Below are 27,498 nucleotides of genomic sequence, written 5' to 3'. Positions count from 1 at the left end.
CTGCTGCCTGGGTGACGATCACCAAGTTCTGTAGAGGATTGAATTTGAGATCTTTCAAGGTTGTGATTGCCACCAAAGGAAAGGACTCCATCTGAAATACACTTAATGTGTTACTTCAAACTTCTCATTCAGAAGAATTAGCAGTGACAGATAGATAAGGAGTAAGCAATATGCTGTCTAAATATAATTGAATGTAACTGAGGACCAAGGGAAGACAAATTGTCATTTCAACTTGTTCCATCTATCAAGTCTGATCAATCTAAACTAAGGTCTAAATTAATTTTTGGAGCAAGAGACACATGGTGGGATGGAATGGAGGAATGTTTCACAAATTTGGGAATGGCCGCGTGGACAGGATTGAAATTCACTCACACAATCTAGTCATCTTGGATTACATTGAAATGGTGCAAGTGTGGATGTTGTCTGTTCTCTTGGCACTAGATCATTTGAGGTTCCCTGCTACCAACAATCCACCATGTGGGGCCCATCTTTTTACCCCTAGCACTTCATCTCTATAACTAAACCATTACACCTGCTTACATATGTCTCTGTTTTCAAAAGATTCTTAAAACCTTCCTGTCTGTCTTTGTTCTACCTCCTCTGCTTTTGTTGTAAAGCACTCACAGCTATTTTCTCAATGAAGCGCAAGGTGTAAATTTATTGTAGGTGTGGGACTTGGGTGAAAATCAGAGGACTGAGCATAGCTTTGAATCTTCGCCAAGTTGAACACTGGCACTTGCTGTCTAGACTCCCATGTAAAGTATAGCTGCAAGGGGAGGAGGAGAGACTTCCATTTGTTTGTTGAACAGTACCTCACTGTGAGTAACTGCCTTTAGGCAAGGTTATGAATGAGGACAAAAAAAATTGGGGAAACATATGATTAATCTATACCCATTAAAAATACGTTTGCAAGGGAGATGGCATAAAGAGCACTAAAACTGTAAAACATCTGTACTGGTGAAAAATAGTGTACATATATTACCAGCTATATACAAGAGAAGTTTGAAACATTTTTCATGCTCGCGTCACATGAATCTCATGAATACAATTCCAACCAGGAAGAATGCTGTTTGATTGAATTTCTGTAATGTAGGCAAAGTGCCATTGCTTTGCGTGCTTTAAACAGGACTTAAGTTCCTGTTTATTGGTCATGTAATTTCTGTTTTATTTTTATGCTGACGCTGTTTGTTATTTAATGCTGAAGTGTTTTCTGTGTTTTTGCAGCATTTGAAGATTTATTTCCCCAATCCTGCTTCAATTACATAGTTCTTGTAAATAAAACCATTGCATGTTTTATGTGGTAGTTCATCGGCAGACTAAACGCTACTACATTTGGCTGTCAATTTTACAATAAACTACATAAAATGGGTGTTAACTTATACGTCAAGTATAAAGCTGGATGGTGTGGGTGGTCACCATCATTGTCATTCATCACCTCGGGTCTACTCTGTAGATGTTTCCTATACTCCTGTATATCTTCTCAACACAATCCATATCATCTATTTGATTCCTTGTACATCTGTTTGGTAGTCACCAGACTAAACAGAAGAGGAGAAAGCATCAGCAGGAAGGCAGAAGCTTTGCAGTCTTGTTCAACCCGATGTGTCAAGTAGGTAATCAATCTTGGCTTCCTCCTGTGGTCCCCAACATCACAGCCTTTGACCAATTTGATTTCGTACATGTGCTATTACAAAATGGCTGACGGCACGGAATGTTGCAAAGCCCTTAACAATATTCTAGTGAGAGTACCAAAGACAAGTGCTGCAAAACTGCCTGAGTTCATCTCAGTATAGCTCCAATAACAGCATCTACCTTACAGTGTAGAAAACTGTCTGGCTATGTACCATCAACAGAAAGCAGAATAAATCCAACCTGACCACTGAAGTCAATGGTTGTGATCATTAGAGATCAATCACCTCAGTCTCAACGATATCCTGCAGGAGTTCCTCAGGATAGTCTCCCAGGCCTAATAATCTTCAGTTTGCTTCATTCATTAACTTCTCTCCATCATTAACTTCTCTCGATCATAAGGTCAGAAGCAGGAATATTTATTGATGGTTGTGCATTGATCAGCACCATTTCCAAGTCCTCATGTACTGAAATGGTCAGTGACCTTATGCAGTAAGTCCTGGACAACATTCAAGTTTGGCATTAACATTTCAGTAGCAAGTAACATTTGCATCACGCAAGTACGAGACAATTACAATCAAACCTTGACAATCAATGGCATACCTTTGCTAAATACCCCACACTTAAATATCCTGGGGCTACCATTGTCCAGAAACTGAACTTGACTGGTCACATAAGTGCTGCTTTTACAAGTACAGGTCAGACGTGAGGAATTCTGCTGTGAGTAATGCACTTCCGGACTCTCCAGTACCTGCCAGCATCCATAAGACAGGGATGTGATTGAAATCAGTTCCAATGACACTCAGGAGGCTCTGCAGTGATACTAACCGGACTCAGCTGCTTGCTTGATCAACACCCATCCACCACATTGTAGCAGCAATGCCATCTACAATGTAGAACACGGTACTTTCCAAACCACAAACATTATCACCCTGAGCACCACCACCGCCTGCAGGTTCTCCTCCAGGCCAGACACTATCCTGACTCAGATCGATATCTCTGTTCCTTCACTATCACTAGTTAAGTCTCTAAAATCATTGTGGTTTTACCAACACTGCTTGGACTGCAGCAGTTCAAGAAGATTGACAACCACCACTTCTTCAGAGCAAAAGGGGATGATCAAAATATGCTGTCCTGGCCAGTGATCTCACATCCTGTGATAGAATATAACAAAATAAATGCTTCCGAAATATGGACATTTGACCCATTTCATTTCCATACCAAATCCACATAATATATTACAAACCCATTTTCATCCTCCTTTCCTAGACTCTTAATATAAGTCCTTATTTATTTATCTGCTGGCAGTACCTCACTGACTTTCTGGTCCAAATAGATGTGAGTCCAGAATTTTGAGCAGAAAATCTAAGCTGACTCTCGAGTGCTGTGATACTTCACTGGCAGGGATGCCATTTTTTGAATAAGACATTAAACTAAGGCAATTCCTCAGGTTAGGTTGACTTGGAAGATCTCACACACGTTTTAAAACAGAACAGGGAAAGTCTGTGGGACTTTACTGTGCACAAACTGGCTGCCTCACATTACAACATTGACTTTGTTTCAGAATTATTTCTTTGCCTATAAAATGCTTTGGAACTCCCTGAAGTTATGAAAGATCCAATATAACATGCAAATCTTTTTTCTTCTTCTTTCACTTCTTAAATATCTTGATTGGCTTGGTGTTAAAAGCTGCTGGGATTACACATTTTACTTTCTTATAATATTTTGCCTTAAACAATTTGGAAACCACTCTCCTTTCTGCTTCTAATATTAATTCTAGACTTGATCTTGCTCTACATGTTAATTGAATTTCATAATCTCACTTTCTAAAAGTGTCCATTCCAGGAAACAGTCTACACTCAAATATAGGGCGTCCAAATATAGGTTCTCATTGTGGCTTTGGAAAATCCCAGCGCATTTCTACTGGATTATCTTTTGCAAAGCAGGCAATGTTGTTTTGTTATCAAACCTGCCAACCAGTTTGAACACATAAAGATACTACAAACCAAAACAGATAGAAATAGGTGTAAGCGATCACTTTTTTTGAAATGGTTGCACTTTGGTGCAGGTGTGGATATTCTAACTGTTTGGTAAGTTCTTTAAGAAGTGGATGGCATTTTCAGTCTTTATCATTGTCATGCACAACGATGAGCATTAACATTCATACTGTGTAACACAACAGTAAAGGGGTAATACCTGTGCAAGGCAATGTCTAGGTCATAGTTGGGATATGTGTGCGCACCTTTGGGCAGTCAATATAGAAAATTCATTAAAGCCATAGACTTCATGCATAAAAAACAGCAGTTGTGAACAGAGATGAAATAAGAGACTATTTCCATTGGTGCAGAAAAGATTAAAATGATTTCTTGGAGACTTCAAAATTGTTCATGATATTATTTGGCATACAGGGATAAATTTATTTATTTTTTGTTTGATCGTGGAATGTGAACATTACTAACTAATCTAGCATTTTTGCCCATCTCTAAATGCACTTAAAAGGATGCTGGTTAACATTCTTGTTGACCCAGTGTAGTTTATATAGCACTGGTAAGTTCAGAGTTTGTTGGGAAGGGAGTTCCAGGCTTTTAACCTAAGACCATAAGAAATAGGAACAGAAGTAGTACATTCATTCCCATTCAATCAGATCCTGGGTATTCTGACATCCCCAACATCTACATTCCTGCATTTTCCCTGCCACCTGTGATACCCCATTACAGCCTTAAATATGCAGAAGGACTCTGCCTCCACAGCAAGGAGTTCCAAAGGCACTCACCTCTTTGGGAGAAGAAATTCCCCCTCATTTCAGTCTTAAATTGGCACCCGTTATTTCTGATACTACACCCTCAGATCCTAGACTTGCCCATGAGGACAAACATCCTCACAGCCTGCCAAGCCCCTTTAGAATCCTATCTGTTTCAATAAGATCATCACGCATTCTTCTAAACCCCAACAAGTACAGTCCCTACCTGTTTAGCCTTTACTCAGAAGACAATCCCTCTGTACTGGGGTCATCCTAATGAACATTCTCTGAACTGCCTCTAATGAAATGGTATATTTCCTTAAGTCAGGGGACCAAAACCACGCACATGGAGGCATTCTTATGCATATGTTATCCTGAAGAAGGGCTTATGTCCGAAACGTCGATTCTCCTGCTCGTCAGATGCTGCCTGGCCTGCTGTTTTTTTCCAGCACCACATTTTTCAACTCTGGTCTCTAGCATCTGCAGTCCTCACTTTCTCCCATATGTTATCCTTGTTATGCTAGATTGTAAAGGTCATGGTTTGTAAGATATTGTCTGAGGAGTAATGGTGAGTTGCTACTGTGCATCTTGCAGCTAATACAAATGATAGCACTATGCCCTGGTGGCTGATTGGACATGTTTAAAGCTGTGAATAGGGTACCAATTAAGCGAGCACTTTGTCCAACATGTGCTATCTTCTTTTTCTTGTTTATTTTTAATTCTTGTCTGGGATGTGGGTGTCACTGACAATCTCTAGCATTAGCTGTTAGATTAGATTAACTGATTATCCCTCTACGTCATTTCAAGGACAGTGAAGGGTCAACCACATGGTGTCACATGACCACCAAACCAGACAAGGATGGAAAATTCCCTTCTCTAAAGGACAGTAGTGAATCAGATGAGTTTTTATTGAATTCAAATTTCACCATCTGACAAAGTGTGATTTGGACACATGTCCCTTGAATTTTAGTTGGTGTTTCTAGATTACTAGTCCAGCGATATTATCACAATTCACCCACCACTGCTCATTGGTAAATCCACGGTGTTGGCATTCAGTCATGTCGAAGCGCAATGGTTTGATTCTCTCTTATTGGAGATGGCTATTACCTAGTGCTTGGGATGTGCCTGTTACTTCCCACTTGTCAGACCAGCCCTGAATGTTGTCCCGTTCCGGCTACATGCGGGAAAGGACTGCTTCCGTATCTGAGGTGTTGCAAAGTTTGGTTGCCAGTAACAAGGTTAGGAGAAATCATTTTGACATAAGAACTTGTATCATCAGAGTGTGTTGTCATTGAGTATAGTTGAAGCAAGGGCTTCCATCTCTAAAGAATAAAAGATGGATGCATGTTTAAAGCAGAGATTTACAAAGTAGAGTAATAATTTACACAGTATTTGAAGTCTAAAAAGGAACATCCAGTCGAACAGAACCACTTTCATGCTTTAGTTCTACATGAGCTTGTTCTCATCCTTCTTCATCTAATGTCATCAATATATCTTTTAATTTCTTTGTCCATTATAGTTTGCCTTCATTCATTCACATGTACCTATCCAAAGGGAAGTCCTTGGCTCATTGTTTGCTGTCGATTCACCTGGAGCCATTTTGACAGTTTTTGTTGATGATAGGTTTCCATTGCCTTCTACTATTGGGGTAAAGTGAGTAAACCAGTCTCAAGTCCATCCAGCACTGTGACTGAACTGCACACTAGCCCACTTGTCTCACTGACTGCCATCTTTATCTAGTTTCCTTATAACTACATCTAAGCTAATTACCTCAACTTCTCCTTGTGGTAACAAGTTCCACATTATAACTACCCTCTGGATTGAAAAAAAACTTTCTCCTGGGGATTTTATTTTTGTTTGGAATTCCTACCAATTATCCTACCAATCGGCAGCAAAAATTTAAAACCCATAGTTGTGGCCTTGCCAAAGAGTGGAAACAATTTATTTCTGTCAATTCTGTTAAGCTTTTTTACAATTATAGTTACCTGAATGAAGTTGCCTCTGAGTGTTAAATAATCTAAAATTTTCTACTTTCTGGTCAATTTTTCTAGGTCTTAGTTTGAGATTGTCTGGCAAAGACCTGGCACAAACACGATTGGCTATATAGCCTTCTCTTGTATTTTAATCTTAGTTGCTTCAATTAAAAGACCAACTGCGTTTATGAGATTTTTGGCTGTCAGCCACTGACCTTGTAGACCTTCACAGTGATCTTACAAGTTTTATGGTGTCGCTTTCCTCTGTTACAATGTAGGTTTCACCCTGATGCCATCTCAAGAGGATTTCTGGATCCCAGAGATAGTGACATCAACAGATTGCTGAGTTAACAATCACATTGAAGAATTCTTACACAGCAAACCAGGAAATTAAAAACACTGATTATCATCTGTAAAACATGAGGTTTATCTAGAAACAGAAATATTATAAACAAACTTCTGTAAATAGGAAAATGACTTACTTTTAAAAAAAGAGTCAGTGACATCTTTATCATGGTGGATAGGGGACAGAGCTTTAGATTTCTGAAATTAGTTTTTATCAGAGCCAGAGATTTTGCTTGTAAGTAATAATAACTTCATATTGGATTAGGTTCCCTACAGTATGGAAACAGGCCCTTCGGCCCAAGTCCACACCAACCCTCCGAAGAGTAACCTACCCAGACCCATTCCCTTACCCTATATTTACCCTTGACTTGTCCATTTAGCATGGCCAATTCACTGACCTGCACATCTTTGGACAGTGGGAGGAAACCGGAGCACCCGGAGGAAACCCATGCAGACACAGGGGGAACGTGCGCACTCCACACAGACAGTTGCCTGAGGTGGGAATTGAACCGGGTCCCTGGTGCTGTGAGGCAGCAAAACCACCCCATTTTAATATGACATTAAAACCTCCATTAAACCTCATTAAACAAATCATCACATTTTCAAAGGCGTTTATGATAGGAAAATTTTGTTAGACACTGACGTTCATGCTAAATCACTTTTTTTTGTCCCAGTTACATTTGAGAACAGTTGAAATGCGCACCCTGTCGCTGAGCATGATAGCCCTGACAAGAACTACCGGATTTCCATGTTTTTCTGTACATGCATGTAGACCAGACATTGCTGTCAGTTTTGCAGAGCAGTTACATTGTACTCTGACAGTTTCACCACCATCAGGTATGCAAAATCCAGCACACTACAGTTTTATATAAGCTCCACGTTACTACTTGGCTCTTATGTGATATGCTTCTCATTTACCCGAGGTAGAACCTTTAATGTTCTGTGAATCTGTGTTGGCAAATATCTGCTTTTCACCGCTGTAATCAGAGAGAGACGCCAACCTTGCATGAAGCAGTAATAACTATCAGATTACTGCTCTGCTCCTACCTCTCAGTGCAAAACAGCATTCACTCTCTTTTAAAGGTACAGTACACGCCTTCAACTTCATAACACATTATACACTGACAGTTTCACCATCATCACGTGCAAAATCCAGCACACTACAGTTTTATATAAGCTCCACATTACTACTTGGCTTTTATGTGATATGCTTCTCATTCACCTGAGGTAGAACCTTTAATGTTCTGTGAATCTGTGTTGGCAAAGATCTGCTTTTCACCGCTGTAATCAGAGAGAGACGCCAACCTTGCATGAAGCAGTAATAACTATCAGATTACTGCTCTGCTCCTACCTTTCTGTGTCTAGTTGAAGGTCCATGCTTCTTTACAAGTCATCCAAACCTGGCTTCTTCAGGAATACAGAACAGTAGTCAATGTTTCCTCTAATTTTCTTACTGGCTGCACAGGATTCTGAATCTGGTGCGTGACATTGACTTTTGGAATTGATGGTCAATGCTGCAGTCAGTGTGCTGAAGCTACTCACCATGCATGGTACATCAGAGCAACTACATGCTCTCCAGTTGCTTTTTGACGGCACTGCTTGCTGTATTCTGGTAAGTGTTTAAAGTTCCTCAAGCTTTTCTGCATCTTTGTGAGCAGGGATCCAACACACATTCAGGTCTTACATCTGGTTTGTGATGACCCGTAGACTGGAGGAGTTGGACCAGTATACCTGTAATTAATTTCTTTTTCTAAACAAAATAGGCTATATTCCCTGTTTTACTGTCATCTGAAAATTTCAATAGCATCTGCTATTCACTAAGGAGCAGATGAACATGCAAATCATTTAAATTATGTAACTCTCTCCCTCATGTAATATTGCTGGTGAATAACCACACTTTTAAGGGAGGAAATATACTGCAGGTACAATCAATCTTGCTGTAGTTTGCGTGATCCTTTTTACATAGACTCGTCTTGGTCAGTAAATAGACTCCTGCTGTAAACTAGACTGCAGTTAGTCATGCCATGACACCCACCCCACCTCTAACTCAGCCGCTAACACAATACAATCTCTTGATGTGATTGCAGTCATGCCTGTCGACACTAACTTTTAGATTCAGGTACAGGAGCACTACAATTTGATCCAAGCTAACACAAGCTTGTTTTCTTGTAGTGAACACTGAATCTAAGATAACATTTACAAAAGAAGTGGACAGTGTACCACATTCGTCCCAATAGAATGTTGGAATCAGTCTTCCAATTAATTTGAAAACTGCATCAATTTCAAGTTAAACCAGCTGCTTTACTGTAATTGTATTTAAAGCTTCTGCAGTTCCTGTTTCAACTCATATTACATCTCTCATTTTTTTAAAAATTTCCATCAATTGGAAATTTGTAGAAATTCTCCCTTCCTCATTCTTCTCCTTGACTGATTTGCTGGCCTTGGCAAAACATTCATACGTCACCTACCGGCAGCTTGTCTTATATGAACTGACTCAATTGATGTGTAGACTTGGATTGACATTATTTTAGATAGTGCAACATAATCTAAAAAGGACTATTGACATTGCTCTCCATTAGACAGAGGTAATTTGTTACACATCTGAGTTTGGGTTGGCAAGTGATTTCGCACACATTCAGAGGGTTAGATAGGGTGGACAGGGTGAGCCTTTTGCCAAGTATGGTGACGGTGAGCAAGAGAGGGCATAGCTTTAAATTGAGGGGTGATAGATATAGGACAGATGTCAGAGATAGTTTCTTTACTCAGAGAGTAGTAAGGGTATGGAATGCTTTGCTTGCAATGGTAGGAGATTCGCCAACTTTAAGTATATTTAAGTTGTCATTGGACAAGCATATGGACGTACATGGAATAGTGTAGGTGGGATGGGCTTCAGATTGGTATGACAGGTCGGCGCAACATTGAGGGCCTGTACTGCGGTGTAATGTTCTATGTTCTATCTTCTTTATTATGGAATTAGACCTTTCGGTACCTTTTGTGTGAAACTGGAGATGTGGAGTTGCTCACTATTTCCAGAAAGTCACAGCATTCACATGGTAATTGCCATATTTAAAACACAACTGCACACCATTTCAGGTATTGATAGCCAGCAAATTCCCTTATACTGTCCTGCTCCACCACCATCACTGAGAATATGACCTGGACGAAAGGAAAATTTGTTCCTCACTTTGCAGACAGGGACCTGAAGGTTTCAGTGGATGGGGTAGATAGTGGGTGAGGAGAAGAGGGCAGCTGACCATCACATTAAATGATCACACCACGAGATCAAGCTAGCTTGGACCTGGATTGCAGCCTGGGTCAGTGCTCTACTGAGGTTAAAGCAGCTGCCCAGCAGTACAGGAGGAAGGTCAATAAACTTCTGCATTTTGCTAGAGTAAGTGCTACCAAATTCTCTGTGCTACATTGCTCACCAGGCCAGTACAGACTGACACTACACACATACACACCTCACCAAGGCTTATGCAATACAAGCCTCAGGATTCCTTTTATCATGTCCACTCACGGCTCTCTCTGATCCACCTCATTCTTACAGACTACTCACTTGTCTGAGCCTGCTTTCTGCTCCATCACGGGAGACACCTCAATATCTCAGAGTTTAATTTAGATAAATGCGAGGTGCTGCATTTTGGGAAAGCAAATTAGAGCAGGACTTATACTCTTACCTTCAGTGTTGCTGAAGAAAGAGACCTTGGAGTGCAGGACCTTGAAAGTGGAGTCGCAGGTAGATAGAATAGTGAAGTAGGCGTTTGGTATGCTTTCCTTTATTGGTCAGAATATTGAGTACAGGAGTTGGGAGGTTATGTTGTGGCTGTACAGGACATTGGTTAGGCCACTTTTGGAATATTGAATGCAATTCTGGTCTCCTTCCTATCAGAAAGATGTTGTGAAACTTGAAAGGGTTCAGAAAAGATTTACAAGGATTTTGCCAGGGTTGGAGGATTCGAGCTATAGGGAGAGGTTGAATAGGTTGGGACTGCTTTCCCTGGAGCGTCGGAGACTGAGGGGTGACCTTGTAGAAGTTTATAAAATCATGAGGGGCATGGATAGTATAAATAGACAAAGTATTTTCCCTGGTGTGGGGGAGTCCAGAACTAAAGGGCATAGATTTAGGGTGAGGGGGAAGATATAAAAGGGACCTAAGGGGCAATTGTTTTCACAGAGAGGGTGGTACTTGTATAGAATGAGCCTGCCAGAGGGAGTGGTGGAGGCTGGTACAATTGCAACATCTAAAAGGCATCAGGATGGGTACATGAATAGGAAAGGTGTGGCAGGGTATAGGCTTGGTGCTGGCAAGTGGGACTCGATTGGGTTGGGATATCTGGTCAGCATGGACGAGTTAGACTGAAGGGTCTGTTTCCGTGTTGTACATCTCTATGACTCTATGCATTACCATTTCCACTAACTCCTTTTCCATGCACTTCCATCATTTTCAATCCTTCTCCTTGTCTCATATAGGTCCATTTGGGCCAAGAGGTCCAAATTTTTATTTTTGTGGGGGAAGTTGGAGGAGGTTTCTCTTCTCTTACTCTCTCTCTCTCACACACATTCTCTCTCTGTTTGTCTCTCTGTCGTGGTGTGTCTCTGTCTGTCTGAATCTCTCTCTGTCTCTCTGTGTGATGAAAAAATTCTATAGTTGCCTAGAGAATAGTTTGACTGCTCATGTGGATATGACAAAGGTCAACTAACCCAGTAACCCTCATTGAACTGTGCTGAACCATGTCATTTTCACATTACTGTCAGTGCTAACTCATACTTTCATCTCTCTTAACAGGAAATCCCCTTGCTTCTAGAGGCACCCAGCAAAGCTTGGCAAAGAGGCCAGTGTAAGAGATCCTCAGCTTCACTTCCACCTTGAGGAGGAAGCCGCTGAAGCCTGACAGGATTCAGCAGCATGGCTTTCACCTGCATCCTTCACCTGGGCTTTAAAGATGCTACTGCAAGTGTGAAAGCCATAAGGCCCCAGCAATGGCAAACACTTGCAGCCACAACATCTCAGAGAAAGGCTTCCAAGATACCAGATGTGTAATATACAGAGTAAAGAGTGGAAGATTGTGTGAGAAAAATCATTCTGTATCATGGAGGACCAGGTGCCATGAATCTCACTCAATAAAACACATTAATTTCTTTTGTTGTTGGAATGGGGTTCAGTAATAGTCTTTAACCCCTAATTTTCTCTTTCTACTCTTCAACTTTGTCCTTATTGACAGCAGTGATTTGCAGAGGAGTCCCACCAGTCACTTTGAGATGCTGAATCCTCCTCTGCTTTCATTCCCTCTTTCAAGGTCAAATTTTCCAACACAGGATGTTAGCAGGAGCAGTGAACCCGGCTGATAATGCTTTTTTTTTTGGCGGATGGTGGAGCTGATTGTAATCCTGTTTTGTTTTATTTTGTGTATAGGAGTCACATATTACCTTGTATTCTCATTTCATGTCTCTAACTTTCAGATGTCTCAAAGTTGGTTTTCTGTGTTCTCCTTACAGGTATGCAGGAGAGATACTGGATGAAGATATGTATCAAGGCAGGAATCTGGTCAACAATCGCTCTTTGCAGGCATTAGTAGCAGGGCTGAAAGCTTACAGCACCTGGGAGAATCTAGCCTGTTTGCAAGATTGTAGAGAGTGCACCGGTGGTATGGTGAGTAAATCATGTGGAAATTATTCTTTTCTAGATGTGTTGAAAGAACATGGGATAAGTTTGTGAAGCCTAAACTGAGGAGTGTACATTTTAACACTGCACCATTTATTATTTATGGTATTTATAGTCTGGAGACTTGATAACTAAATCTAGGCATTGACATTTCAGTGCAGCACTGAGGGAGCGCTGCACTGTATGAGGCGCTGTCTTTAATTTCTAAGACATTGAATTGAGCTTCGACTTCACCTCTCAAAATCATGCAAAAGTTTCTATGGCATTATTTCTAAGAAGGCCAGAGGAATTATCCACAGTGAACTGGACAATATTTCACTCTCAACCAACTAATTTGCTGTCATGCTGCTCAGAAAGCAGGATTTAGTGGATTCTAGACATCTGAATAAGAACAGAAAAGTGCAGAAATACTCATCAGGTTATGGTAGCATCTGTGGAAAGAGAGAAATAATGTTTTGGATCCATGAATTTTCATCAAAACAGCATTAAGTATGTTCTTCAACTTGAGACTGCTGGGGAACTGATTATACCATCACTAGGAACCAGAATCATACAAAGTTGGAGTCAAATGTTTTGGAAGAGTGTGGAACACTGGTTGGGTCGGTCAGTAGTCCTAAGGTTCTGAAAATATTGAATGAAAACTCCCAGGATCCAGCAGCATTAAGAAGGAGATTTTCAACATCTTGAAACATTGGGCAATTCTAGAATCAATAAAGACTGAAATAGTACTCTGGAGTTTTGGATTATTAGTGATGTTGGCAGGATATAAGAATTGGAGTGGAAGGGTTGGAGTTGCAATTCAGTTGAAAGCATTGGGCTTTGTTTATGTTGCAGTTTGCTGGGATTAGATAGTAAAAGGGCAGAAGAAGAGCTTATGCCCGAAACGTTGATTCTCCTGCTCCTTGGATGCTGCCTGACCTGCTGCGTTTTTCCAACAACACATTTTTCAGCTCTGATCTCCAACATCTGCAGTCCTCACTTTCTCCTTAGATAGTAGAGTCATAGAGTCAAAGAGATGTACAGCATGGAAACAGATCCTTCGGTTCAAGCCGTCCATGCCGACCAGATATCCCAACGCAATCTAGTCCCACCTGCCAGCACCCGGCCCATATTCCTCCAAATCCTTCCTATTCATATACCCATCCAAATGCCTCTTAAATGTTGCAATTGTACCAGCCTCCACCACATCCTCTGGCAGCTCATTCCATATCTGTACCACTCTCTGTGTGACACTCCGATGTCCAGCGATACATGAATTGAAAACAGCAAAGGCAGCAACAATGCAGGTTCTCTCTCACTCCTGCACTGTCCTCACCATGTACTTCCTTTGTCTGTTCTTCTCCCTTTTAAAACTGCGTACTGGAGGAGTAGAGTCCAGTAGCTTTCTGGGAAGAATCTCTTTCATCAACATATTCCTATCCAAGAAGGTCTCTCTACAATACATCCTTGAAACAGTATGAGTTTCCATAAATATTTAAAGAAGAAAATAGTTAACTAGGTGAACAGTGTTACAAATCAGACAACACCAGGTTATAGTCCAACAGGTTTATTTGGAAGCACCAGCTTTCGGAGCGCTGCGCGCTGCTCCAAAGGCTAATACTTCCAAATAAACCTGTTGGACTATAACCTGGTGTTGTCTGATTTGTAACTTTGTCCACCCCAGTTCAACACTGGTTCCTCCACATCATAAGTGAATATTGGTTCTGTAGAAAACCAGACTGGAGAATTAGTAATGGAAAGAATGAATTGAACAGTACTTTGGACCTGTCTTCACTATAGAGAGGATGAATAACATCCAGAAGCAACAATAAGTCATGAAATGGAAAATCTCAAGAAAATTCCAACCACTAGAGAAGTAGTATTGAGGAAATTGTTGAAGCTGCAGGCTGACAGTGTCTATGTCCTGATGGACCTCCTGCAAGGGTTTTGAAATAAGTGGCTAGTGAGATAGATGATGCATTGTTTATACTTTTCTCAAACCTGCCTTGATTTGGATAAGATCCCATTAAATTTGAAGCTAGCAGATTCAATGTTGGAAGGATTGATAGTAATGTAGGTTGGGAAGAGGACAGTGGGGGTGGCATGGAGGCTCAGTGGTTAGCATTGCTACCTCATAGTGCCAGGGACCCGGGTTCCATTCCACTCTCGGGTGGCTATCTATGTGGAGTTTGCACATCCTCCCCATGTCTGCGTGGGTTTCCTCCAGGTCCTCCACTTTCCTCCCACAGTCCAAAGATGTGCAGGTAAGGTGGATTGGCCATGCTAAAATTGCCCGTAATGTCCAGGGGTGTGTAGGTAGATGGATTAGCCATTGGAACTGCAGGGATACTGGGATAGGGGGTGGATCTTGGGTGGTTTGCTCTTTGGAGAGTTAGTGTGGACTTGTTGGGCTGAATATCCTGTTCTCACAATGAGGACACAAGGTGATTACAAAAAGATGTAAATAGGTTAAATGGATGGGCAAAGATTTGACAGAGGGAGTATGATATGAAAAATGTGAAATTGTCCATTTTGGTGGGAAGAATAAATGAAGGGAGATTATATAAGTGATGAGAGGTTGCAGAGGAATTTGGATGTTCTCATATATGAACTATAAAAGGTTAGCATGTAAGGACAGCAAGTAGGAAAGCTAATAGTGTGGTGTAATTTATTGTGCACTCCAAAGTAGGGAGGTCATGCTTCATTCATGCGGGGCACTGGTGACACCATATCTGGAGTACTGTGCATAATATCGGTCACCTTTTATAAGGAAGAATCTAAATGTGTTGAAGACTACTCCGAGAACATCCTTTACTGGGCTAATAACTGGAATGGTGGATTGTCCTCTGAGGAAAGGTTGGCCAGATTAGTGTTATATCTGCTGGAATTTAGACAAAGTCAGAAATCACATGACACCATGCTATAGTCCAATAGGTTTACTTGAAATCACAAGCGTTCAGAGCATAGCCCCTTTGTCAGATGAAGGCCTTGTGATTTCAAATAAATCTGTTGGACTATAACTGGTGTTGTGTGATTTCTGACTTTGTGCACCCCAGTCCAATGCCAGCACCTCCACGTCATGGAATTTAGATAAGTAAGGGGTGACTTGATTGAAACACATGAAACACTGAAGGTTTTTGACAAGGTATGTGTGAAGAGAATATTTTCTCAAATGTGAAATCTAGAAGCAGCATTCTAAAATCAGGGGTCAGCTATTTAAAACAGAGATTGGATGAATTTTTTCTGAGGTTGTGAATCTTTGGAAGCCTCTTCCTGAAAAGGAGATGGAAGTAGAATAGTTGAAAAATTTAAAGTAGAGATAAATCAATTCTTGTGAAGCAAGGGATGTAAGGTTATAAGGAATAGGAGGGAATGTGGATATGAGGTTACTATCAGATCAGCCATGATCTTATTCAGTTTAATTTGAGGAGACTAGAAGTGGACACCCTGTTGCTGAGCATGATATCACTGACAATAACTCCTGGATTTCCATGTTTTTCTGTGCATATGTGTACACCAGAAGTTCCTGTCAGTTTTGCAGAGTAGTTACAACAGGGCATTGAACCTCTCTGTTAATTAAACCAAACACCCAGAAAAACACGCCTCGCTTGTAGTGTGTTAAAGTATGAATGACAGAGAATTCCAAAATTCTACTATTTAAAGAAAATAATATCAATTTATTCTTTAACTCTAAAAGTGAACATTAACAACACCTATTCACAACTCTAAGCCCCACTTTCTCTTAATTGCTTATTACCTGCCTCCAATCCCATAACAATTTGCAGTTTCAGTAAAATACTTTTTCAAATTACATCAACTTAATTTCAAACCCATATAGCAGCTGTTGTTTCCAGTGCCTTTCCTCTTTCAGTTGAAGATCTCCCTGGGTCATCTTCTTTCTTTTATTGCAAAGATGTTTAATATGAAAAGGTACCTTCCGTAGAGAGTGTTTTAAGTGGTAGTTGCTCTGTCTGACTTTCAAAATGCCTGCCTTTTTTTATACCCCCCACATTAGATCATCTCATTCATTTGAGGTTGGTAAAACAATAAATTCAAACTCGATTGGGTTTTAGTATGCTGAGGCATAGTTTAAGCTGATTGATTAAATTTGAATTGTTGTCAAAACAGCAACCAACTCGGGTATCTATTTCACAGCTAAATATTACATATTTTCAATTTTCCAGTACAATCTGGGACTGCTAGACTGACAGGTGTTTAAAAGCTCTCAGTGCAAAACAGCATTCACTCTCTTTTAAAGGTACAGTACATGCCTTCAACTTCATAACACATTATACACTGACAGTTTCACCATCATCACGTGCAAAATCCAGCACACTACAGTTTTATATAAGCTCCACATTACTACTTGGCTTTTATGTGATATGCTTCTCATTCACCTGAGGTAGAACCTTTAATGTTCTGTGAATCTGTGTTGGCAAAGATCTGCTTTTCACCGCTCTAATCAGAGAGAGACGCCAACCTTGCATGAAGCAGTAATAACTATCAGATTACTGCTCTGCTCCTACTTTTCTGTGTCTAGTAGAAGGTCCATGTTTCTTTCCAAGTCATCCAAACCTGCTTCTTCAGAAATACTGAACGGTAGTCAGTGTTCCCTCTAACTTTCCTATTGGTAGCATGGGGTTCCGAATCTGGTGCGTGACACTGACTTTTGGAATCGAAGAGCCTGAATGGCTTACTCCTGCTCTTGATTTGTATATGATTTGGAGATGCCGGTGTTGGACTGGGGTGTACAAAGTTAAAAGTCACACAACACCAGGTTATAGTCCAACAGGTTTAATTGGAAGCACACTAGCTATAACCTGGTGTTGTGTGATTTTTAACTTTGATTTGTATATTTTACCTTGTTACATCTAGAGATGCAAATCCTTACTTTGTTCATTATTAATCAATTATATTGTTTATTTTCCTACCTGTAAATATTCTACTTCTTACAATGAAAGGAAAGGAAGTCATGGAGAGGATCTACAATTTCTTGATGACCCCTCCCAGTGTTTGCCGGGAATGCTTATCCTTCCAGGTGGTAGTTTGTGGGTTTGGAGGGTGCTGGGAAAGTTTCTGCAGTACGTCCTTCTGGTGTAACATACTGTTGACACTATATCGGTGGTGAATTGAGTGGATGAGATGCCAATTGAGTGGGCTACTTTCCCCTAGATTCTGTCAAACTGTGTCAAGCAATTCAAACTCCAAGGTACAAATGAACTTATAGATTCATTACCACAACAAACCATTTGGCCCCTGGTTGTTCCACCATTCAGTTAATCAGTTTGCCTTTCAAATTCCATATTCACACTTACTCTTTGATTACATTGTATAACAAACAACTGTCTACCTCCAACTTAAAAATAATCAATGACCCCGCAATGAGGTTGTTACATCCATTTAAGACAAAAATGAGAAAGAATTTGTTTTTTCACAGAATTTTGTGAGACTTTGGAGCTGTTTTCCTGAAAAGGCATTATAAATAGAGTTTTTGAATATTTTTAAAGCAGAAGTAGATAGATTCTTGATAAGCAAGGTGAGGTAAAAGATTGCTGGGGGTAGGTGAGAATGTGGAGTAATCGGTCTTGATTTTATTGAATGGTGGAGCAGGATGAAGGGGCCTGTTGGCCTATTTCTGTTCCTAGTTTGCATATTCATGTGTAGATCTTTGCAATAATCCCTTCAGGGTCAATATCTGTTTTTGAAGATGTGGCTCCCACAACTGCTCACAGGACTCCAGGATGTAGTCTAAACACCGTTTTGTACATCTGAAAGATAACTTCTATTATTTTTCCTTTTTTTTCTTCCTTTTGTTTTCTAGTCTGCCATATTTAAAGGCCAGTATGTTTTGTTAGCCTTTTTGATCATTTTCTGGACCTTTCTAATTTTAATGGTTAATGTATCTGGGGACCTCCATTGTTTCGAGAAAGTACTTTATTTAGGCCAAGGTGGATGACCACACATTTGCCTGCATTAAAATCCACTTATCTCAGCTTTGCCTTTTATGCAGACTATTAATATTCCTTTTTTATTTTATGCTTCAATATATGCAGTTTGTATTTCCACCTGTCATTGGAAAATTTGAATATGTGGTTTTTAACACACTCATCTAAGTTGTTAATAAATATGCTGTATTGTTCAGCATCCAATCTAGATCCTTGTGGACACCACTATTATATCCTGCCAATCAGAATACCCGTGTATTCTACTGTGTATCAAATCCCCTGTCTTCTATTTTTGTTGTGATCAAAAAAATTAAATCTGTTTTGTTAGATGTAACCTAGCTTTAGAAAACCATGTTAGTTCTTTATAATCAGTTGGAGGGCTAATGCCCGAAACATCGATTCTCCTGCACCTTGGGTGCTGCCTGACCTGCTGTGTTTTTCCAGTGCCACACTTTTTGCCTCTTTCTGATCTGTTGTACTTCTATTACTCCTTTTCCTCTCTTCAACTTTCTGTTACCCTCAAACCTTTCCTTGCTGGATTTACACACTCTGTTGTTTTCTGTTTTTAATATTTCTGGCTAACTTTTCCATATCTTTCTGGTACTCCTCCTGTGTTGTCAATTTCTATGTGATATTGTTTTTCTCTCTGTTGCACTCTTATAGGTATTGAGGCCAGATGCAGCATATATTGTGATTGCCCAAGAACAGAGATTTAAACTCTAATTAATTTATTTAGCTGGTAGGTGTCTGAACATCATGACACTTACAAGTGAGGGATTGCAAATGTTGTACTCTCGTAAAGATCTAAGTTTCAAAATCAGATTCTGGATTAAACAGATGAATTGAAGTTAGCATCAGCTCAATGCTAACATTCTCTCTCTCTTGCTTTGTCTCTCCCTCTCTCTGTCTGTCTCTCTCTCTCTCTCTCTCTGTCTCTCTCTCTCTCTCTCTCTCTCTATGGCCTGTTGCCTTCCCCCAAAATAACTTTCTTGTTTTCTTGGCATGTAGTTGCTACTTTAGCCCACAGCTTTTTTTTACACAAAATTATCTAACAAGGTTTTCGTAAGTCACTGCTAGCCCACAGTCACACAGCATTACTCTTGTGCCAGCTTTCCTTTTTAGCCAGAAGTAGGCATTGCATATGCAGTAAAAGAGATACACAGTGGCTGTCTGAGTTATCAGTGATTGCCACGTTGCAATGTCTTTCTCTGATGTTACTTCGATGCCTCTCTCGAAACAATGTAACAAAAAGCTGTTTTGCAATCTGTAATCATATGTGCTGTTGTTATTGCCACTTATCTGAACAGTCCTCGTGCTTTCTAACGGTAATAATTTTGTTTCAAGAGGGTATTAATTTCAAGTAAGGTCTCTAAAAATAATGATCAATCTGTTGCAATGTGCTGCAATGTAACCTTCAGTGATTTATAACAATAAAGGTGTTTCTGCCAAGAAAGGGATAATGTCAAAGCCTTTCATTTCAAATGAATAACAAAGTTCCATTCAGTTTGTGACAAGGTGCTCTGGGGTTTTTACTACTAACTTAGTGACCTGAGTATTATGACTCTGTGAATAGATGAACTTTATTTTGTACTTTGTACAAGGCTATTGTAGGCGCATTGCAGAATCTGTATTGGGACAACTGATAGTAACTTGTTAAAACTAACTTTACCATCAAACTTCAGGAGTCTCGACCATAACCTTGAAAATGTGAGGCAAGAAAATGAAAATTCTTGGCAGCAGTGGTTAGCACTGCTGCCTCACAGCGCCAGAGACCCGGGTTCAATTCCCGCCTCAGGCGACTGACTGTGTGGAGTTTGCACGTTCTCCCTGTGTCTGCGTGGGTTTCCTCCGGGTACTCCGGTTTCCTCCCACAGTCCAAAGATGTGCAGGTCAGGTGAATTGGCCATGCTAAATTGCCCGTAGTGTTAGGTAAGGGGTATGGGTGGGTTGCGCTTCGGCGGGGCGGTGTGGACTTGTTGGGCCGAAGGGCCTGTTTCCACACTGTAAGTAATCTAATCTAATCTAATTTTATATTCTCTGCCAAGGATTTAACTTTTGGTGCTTACCATGTTTGAACTCAAGTGTGCACTGCTTGCTAGTATTTTAGATATGTCTTTTGGATTTGGACAATTACAAGGAAGGAGGGGGAATTGTAGTGGACCTTCCAATAGGTAGGCCCTTGATCTAACCACAACAGATGGGCTCAGAAATGAACAGGAACCCATGTACTCTCAGCCTTTGACTTGTGCTTGGGGACGTTGGTGATGGTGTAGAGTGCAGGCTAGCAGAATGTCACTATCATTAACAGGACCATTGATGCAGAGGCATCTCTTGCAGAGAATTTTCATTTTCTTGCCTCACATTTTCAAGGTTATGGTCGAGACTCCTGAAGTTTGATGGTAAAGTTAGTTTTAACAAGTTACTATCAGTTGTCCCAATACAGATTCTGCAATGCGCCTACAATAGCCTTGTACAAAGTAAGATCAAAGGAGGCATGAATAGGAGTAGGCTTGTCTGCCTCTTGAGTCTGCGGCACTATTTAATGGCTGATTCGACACTCCTCACATTTGCTTTCCCACCCTTTCCCCGTAACCCTCGATTCCCCGACAACTCAAGAATCTATCTATCTCAGCTTTAAATATACACAAGGACTCTGCCCCACAGCTCTCTATGGCAAGATGTTACAAAGTCTCTCAACTCTCTGAGAGAGGAAATTCTTCCTCATCTCAGCCTTAATTCGGTGCCGCTTTATTCTGAGACTATGCTGTCTGGACTGAGATTCTCCCATGAGGGATAACATTCTCTCAGTATTTATCCTGTCAAGCCCCTTAAGTATCTTATATGTTTCAATGAAATCATCTCTCATTCTTTTAAACTCCAATGAAAAGATACCCCCCACCTGTTTAACCTTCACTCATAAGACGATCCCTTCATACCAAGGATCATCCCAGTGAACCTTCTTTGATCTGCCTGCAATTAAGTGATATCTTTCCTTAAATAAGGGGACCACACTGCTCACAGTACACCAGATGTGGTCTCACCAGCACCTTATACAGTAGCAGTAAGAATTCCCTACTATTATACTCCAATCCCCTTTGAAACAAGGTCCACCGTTCCAATAACCCTTCTGATTACCTGCTGCACATGTATACAAGCTTTCTGTGTTTCATGCATAACTGTTTTCTGCAGTTTCTCTCCATTTAAATAATATACTGGTCTTTTGTTCTCCCTTCCAAAATGAACAAATTTGCGTTTTCCCACATTATACTCCATTTGCCAACTTTTTGCCCACTTACTTAACACCAATATTTCTCTATAAACTGTTTGTGTCCTGCTCCCAACCTGCCTTTCTACATATTTTTGTGCCATCTGCAAATTTGGCTACTGTGCATTCACTTCCTTCCTCCAAGTCATTAATATATATTTGCAAACAATTGCGGCCCCAGCACTGATCCCTGTGGAATCCCACTGGTTTCAGATCACCAACCTAAAAATGAACCTGCATGACCATTTGATGTTCCCTGCCTATCAATGCGGTGACCTGTATTGTACACAGGACTTCAGGTGCAGTCTCACCAATGGCCTGTCTAACTGAAACATAACCTGCTTAGGTTTATATTCAGTAGGGTAGGACAGGTGACTGAGGTGATAGTAGGGAGCACTTTAGGACCAGTGAACAAAGCTCTGTTAATTTAAGTTAGTTATGCAGAGGAACAAAACTGGTTCAAGTTTTAAATAGGGACAAGGCGGATTTTGATGGACTTGGACAGGAGCTTGCAAGATTAATTGGAGTAGTTTGTTTGCAGGCTACTCCAATCAACCCCTGCAAGCTCCTGCCTAATTCCATTAAAATTTGCCTTGCCTCAGTTTAAAACAGCAAACCTGTGGGACAACCTTTTTTTCACAGAGGGTGGTACAGATATGGAATGAGCTGCCGGCGGAAGTGGTTGAGGCGGGTATATTAACAACATTTAAAAGACATTTGGACATATACATGGAAAGGAAAAGGTTATGGACCAATTGCAGTGAAATGGGGTTGGCGTAGGTGGCCATTTTGGTCGGCATGGACCAGTTGGGCCAAAGGGCCTGTGTCTGTGTGCTGTAGGACTCTTATCAATCTAATTCCCCTCACAATAAACCTCAATCCTTGGTGGAGGGTGAACATCCTTATTACTCTTTGCATTCAGTGCCTGGTAATGGACACAGATCCTCAGTTTTCTGTCTTCCTCACAAAGACTATTGGTGGAGATATACAGACTTGATCATTCTCAGATGATACCCTTCTCCAAAATCCTCCATAGGTAGTCCCAGACTTCCTCGCCATGATTGGGAGGGATCTGGTATAGATCACAATACCCAATGTTGTCATCACCTTCGCCAAAAGTTGACCTGCATTTGAGTGTTGACTGTCAGTTCAGTAGCTGAAAATGTGTTGCTGGAAAAGCGCAGCAGGTCAGGCAGCATACAAGGAGCAGGAGAATCGATGTTTCGGGCATGAGTCCTTCTTCAGCATCTCCAGCATCTGCAGTCCTGTCAGTTCAGCATGGATTGATAGGATAACCTGTACCTACTCTCTTATCTTCAGCATCTCCAATTGAGCTAAGATTAAAAATTAGAGAGAAAAGAAGGAAAAAAACAAGAAATTACTTCTATGATGCAGAGAACCAGATGAAAAACTTCCTTTAATGGAAGGATGTTGATCTGATCTGTTTATTGTCTGATGCAAAGTCAGTCGAATGTTAGCATTCCAAATACGTTGCTATAGAACTATCGGAGGTGTTTGTGGGTGAAGATCATATTTATGTTGCTTCGTTGCCACTTTGATTTAAATTTGATTTCCTGCTGTCTATCTAATGAAAATATATAGACACTTTCAAATTGAAACAGATGTTCAGAGATGCTATTACACACCTTTGGAGCACGTGGGACTTGAACCAAGACCTTTTGGCTGAGCAGCAGGGGCACTAGCATTGCACCACATGAGTTTAATGCAACCATGTATCCTTTTATTTAATAAAAATATTCATTTAATAAAGCTGTTTGTCCATCTTTCCAACCACTTAATGGAGCTGTTAAACTGACTACAGAGGAACCTCGATTATCCGAAGGACATGGGCAGGCATTCGGTTAATTGAATTCTGAATAATCGAATGCAGGATAAGATAGTTTAGCTGAGCATCGGGACCTTGCTATCTTCCTGCATAATCCAGTATTCGGATAATCGAATGCCACATAATCGAGGTTCCTTTGTATCTAATTTTGGTACTAATTATATTGCTTTAATGCTGTGTTAACCTGTTAATTTAATGAAGACACTCACAGTCCCTGCTGGTCTCGTAGTTATTGTTCAGTGCTTTCACCACTGTCGTCTGTGTTCGATTCTCGATCTGGAAATATGAAGACACTCGCAGTCAAAAAAATGAAGACACTTAACAGTTTAACTTGTCAATTTGTGCATCTGTTTCACTAATAAGATTATAACCTGTTCTATCATTACATGTAACTTGCTTATAAAATAACGTATTAACCTGTCCATTAAATTATCTCATTAAATTAATGTTTAAATTAATTTAATTAATCTCCTTCTGAAATGGCCAATTAACCTGATTAGTAAATGACCTTTAACTTACCCATTCAATTGACCTTTTAACCTCTCAATTAAATTAACTCATTAATCAGACCATTAAATGAATCATTAAGTTGTTTATTCAATGAAGGTATGTCTCATTTTTAAGCGTAATGCCGTATTTCAACACATTAGTCAGATGTCAGACATATATACTGCAAACATTGAAATTCTAATTTTTCCAACCACTTAATTGCAGATGGTAAACTGATTATCGAATGATGATGTTAATTTTATTGCTTTAATTCCTTGTTCTAAGGATGTGGGTTTCACAGGTAAAGGTCATTTAATAATCTTCCCGACCCTTATTGGCACAAGTAAAATGTGCGAATTTGTTTTAAAAAATCACCACTGACAGCAATGACCAAATGACACTGCACAACAATGTACTAACTTCATAACCGTTGTGAAAGGCTGAAATGTAAAAGCAGAATTTAAAGACAAAAATGTAATGTGACCTCATGTAGCTTTCTTGTAATGTGAATCAATTCAGTACTGCAACAGACTGCTGCACTATATCTGTCAGGACATTTGACATAATCCCTACACTGCTCATATTGCCTTTCACACTCTGTGCACTTCTGGAGTTACTCAGGGTGACATGTGTGAGTAGCAGTTATTTCAACTGCTGCCTATTTAAAACATTGCTTCTTAATGAACAAAGCATTTTACCAAAAGATAGCCTGTACACGGACATATGCAGATCCATCCAAAAACACCTTCCCCCACCCCCTCTCCTGTGGTAATGTGCAAAATACCAGAGAATGTGTTGAAAGATTGATAATCTTAATGAAGCAGAACTTAGGTAGAAACGCCTTAACAACAGTTAGAAAGAAAGGTGTAATAGCTAGGTTTCCCTTGTGAGGTTTTGTTCTTTGATGCGACAGTTGGTTGACGTTTTGATTATTAATTCTATCCGGCTGGTGACTTAGATGCTAAATGCATTCAGAATGTGGGTGTAGAGCAATTTATAGAAATGGATGGAAACTTGATCACAATCACATTCTGCAGCCTCCTCTGTTCTATTTGATAAAGTAGCAGAGGGAGGGATTTCATGAGAAATGATAGTTGGGATCTCCCTACAGATATTTATTCTCAGCAGCATTCTGTTCTCCCCACTCCCCACCCTTTGAAGGTATTAACCCCCTTCTAGGCTGGTACAGTTTCACAAACAGGCATTCCCCAAAAAGGCTAAAGAAAGGCCATACCAGACTCGAAACTCTATTTCCCTCTCCACAGATGCTGACACCTGCTGAGTTTCTCCATCATTCTCTATGTTTGATTCAGACATTCCCCAATACCTCACTCCTAAGTAGTAGTTATTCTTATGTGAGCTTTAATGTTGAGTGACCACCAATTATTTAAGCTTGTCCTTACCCTCACCCAAAGTATGTTCATTTGTGGGGAAGAGTGCTGAGGGGCAGGAACACTGGATGATTTTGCACTTGCTCGCACTCTACTTTAGGAGAGATAAACCCAATTGTTTGTCCCAGTAAACCAGCATCGGGCCTTGTATTTCAATGCAAGAAATCAAGAACTCAGGATAGGACTTATACACTTATGGTAAGGTCCTGAGGAATGTTGCTGAACAAAGAGATGTTGCCGTGCAGGTTTATTGTTCCTTGAATGTGGAGGGAAAGATAGATAGGATAGTGAAGAAGGTGTTCGCTATGCTTTCTTTTATTAGTCAGTGCACTAAGTATAGGAGTTGGGAGGTCATGTTGTGGCTGTACAGGATATTGGTGAGGCCACTTTTGGAATACTGCATGCAACACTGGTCTCCCCGCTATAGGAAGGATGTTGTGAAACCTCAAGAAGTTCAGAAAAGATTTACAAGGATGTTGCCTGAGTTGGAAGGTTTGAGCTATAGAGAGAGGCTGAACAGGCTGGGACTACTTTCCCTGGCGCTTATGGAGGTGTATATAATGAGGGGCATGGATGGGGTAAATAGACAAGGTCTGTTCTCCAGGGTGGGGAGTCCAAAATTAGAGGGCATAGGTTAAAGGTAAGAGGGGAAAGATTTAAAAGGGAGCTGAGAGGCAACTTTTTCACATAGAGGGTGTTGCGTGTATTCACATAGAGGAGTGAGCTGCCAGAGGAAATGGTGGATGCTGGTACATTTACAACATTTAAAAGGCATCTGGATGGGTATATGAATAGGACGGGTTTGGAGAGATATGGGCCAAGTGCTGGCAAATGGGATTAGATTTATATGGGGCATCTGGATGGCATGGATGAGTTGGACCAAAGGATCTGTTTCTGTGCTGTACATCTCTATGACTCTAACCTACTTTCAACAATATCTTTCATTTTGTTAGTTCACATAAGTGAATCGATTTTTTTTTTAAGTGTAATAACTTGAATGTAGAATTTACAGCACAATAGCTGACTGTCTCATTTAGAAACAATTATTTAACTGAATGCTGGCTGGGGAAAGCCTTTCAAGTTGTACAGAATAGATTTTCAACCAAGCAGGTGGATTTTTTTTTGCCACCAATGTTTCCTCTTAGACCATAGATGTAGAAGCAGAAGTAGACCATTCAGCCCATCGAGTCTGCTCCACAGTTCAGTGAGATTGTAGCTGAACTGATAAACCACCACCTTCATTTTCTTGCCTATCTCCCATACCATTGATTTCTTTAATGATTAAAAATCTGTCTCATCTTGAGTACACTGAATAATCTAGCCTCAACAGACCTTTCTAGTAAAGAATTCCACAGATTGTCTATCCTCTAAGAGAAGAGATTCTTCCTTATCTCTGTGTTAAATGGGCAGCCTGTTATTCTGAGATTATTCTGGTCCTAAACTCCCCCGCAAGGTAAGCATCCTTTCCACATCTACTCTGTCAAATCCCCAAAGAGTCTTTTATGCTTTAGTACCTGGTTGCTTTGGCATCTTTCAACTAACTGCCATCTGTTTTATTAAGTGGATCAGCTAAAATGGTAACATTTCTGTAAATCATATTCTTTAAACTAAATTTTGATCATATGTCCTCTTGTTTCGAGTTACTGGTATTCAAAAAGTTAGGTGCCTTTCTTCTTCACATTATCAAATTTTTAAAATGCGACTAAGTCAGTCAAACACATTCAAACTTTCACGTATTTCCACGGTTTATTGGATGATTTTTACCATTTTAATTTTTATTCTTCAGTAAACATTTTCAATTCAACTGCAAAGATTACAAAAATAGACCATTAAACTACATTAATGAATCAACTATCAAGTGCAATAAGATAAGAAACCACCTGAAGCTTCCATGGTAACTATTCTTTAGTTTCAAATCCCACTCCAGACCACAAATGAATCTAGGCTGACATTTCACAATAGTAATGCAGGAGTGGCTGCATTTTCAGTGATGCTGTCTTTTGCGATGAGATGCTAAACCCTGACTCTGCTAAAGTTAATGTGAAGGATGTCTTAGCAAGGTCCAGCCCCACACCAAAATGCTTAATTCTTAACTGCTCTCTGAAATGGCTTAGCAAAATGTTGCGAAGACCCACCTGCTCCACTTCTGTACAATTAGGCACAGATAATAAATCACTCTCATTGCAAATGTCCGGGAATAAATAATTTGAAGAACAAAGAGATTAACCGAG

At 40.2% G+C, this 27,498-nt stretch overlaps 1 protein-coding gene across 1 annotated transcript in view; it reads left to right on the top strand.

Annotated features, from left to right (window-relative positions):
* acoxl (acyl-CoA oxidase like) overlaps window positions 1-27,498 on the top strand; it is a 397,595-nt gene that overhangs the window by 189,451 nt on the left and 180,646 nt on the right. The window contains exon 12 of the mRNA XM_043687180.2: window positions 12,187-12,340. Coding sequence (XP_043543115.1) covers window positions 12,187-12,340 — 154 coding nt within the window. The remainder of the gene's footprint in view (window positions 1-12,186; window positions 12,341-27,498) is intronic.

This window comes from Chiloscyllium plagiosum, unplaced genomic scaffold (assembly GCF_037043375.1).
Source record: "Chiloscyllium plagiosum isolate Xiang-an unplaced genomic scaffold, Cpla_swu_hap1 HiC_scaffold_3, whole genome shotgun sequence".
Classification (NCBI taxonomy): Eukaryota; Metazoa; Chordata; class Chondrichthyes; order Orectolobiformes; family Hemiscylliidae; genus Chiloscyllium; species Chiloscyllium plagiosum.
Note: the sequence above shows the minus strand (reverse complement) of the source record. Positions and strands in the feature narration are given on the sequence as shown.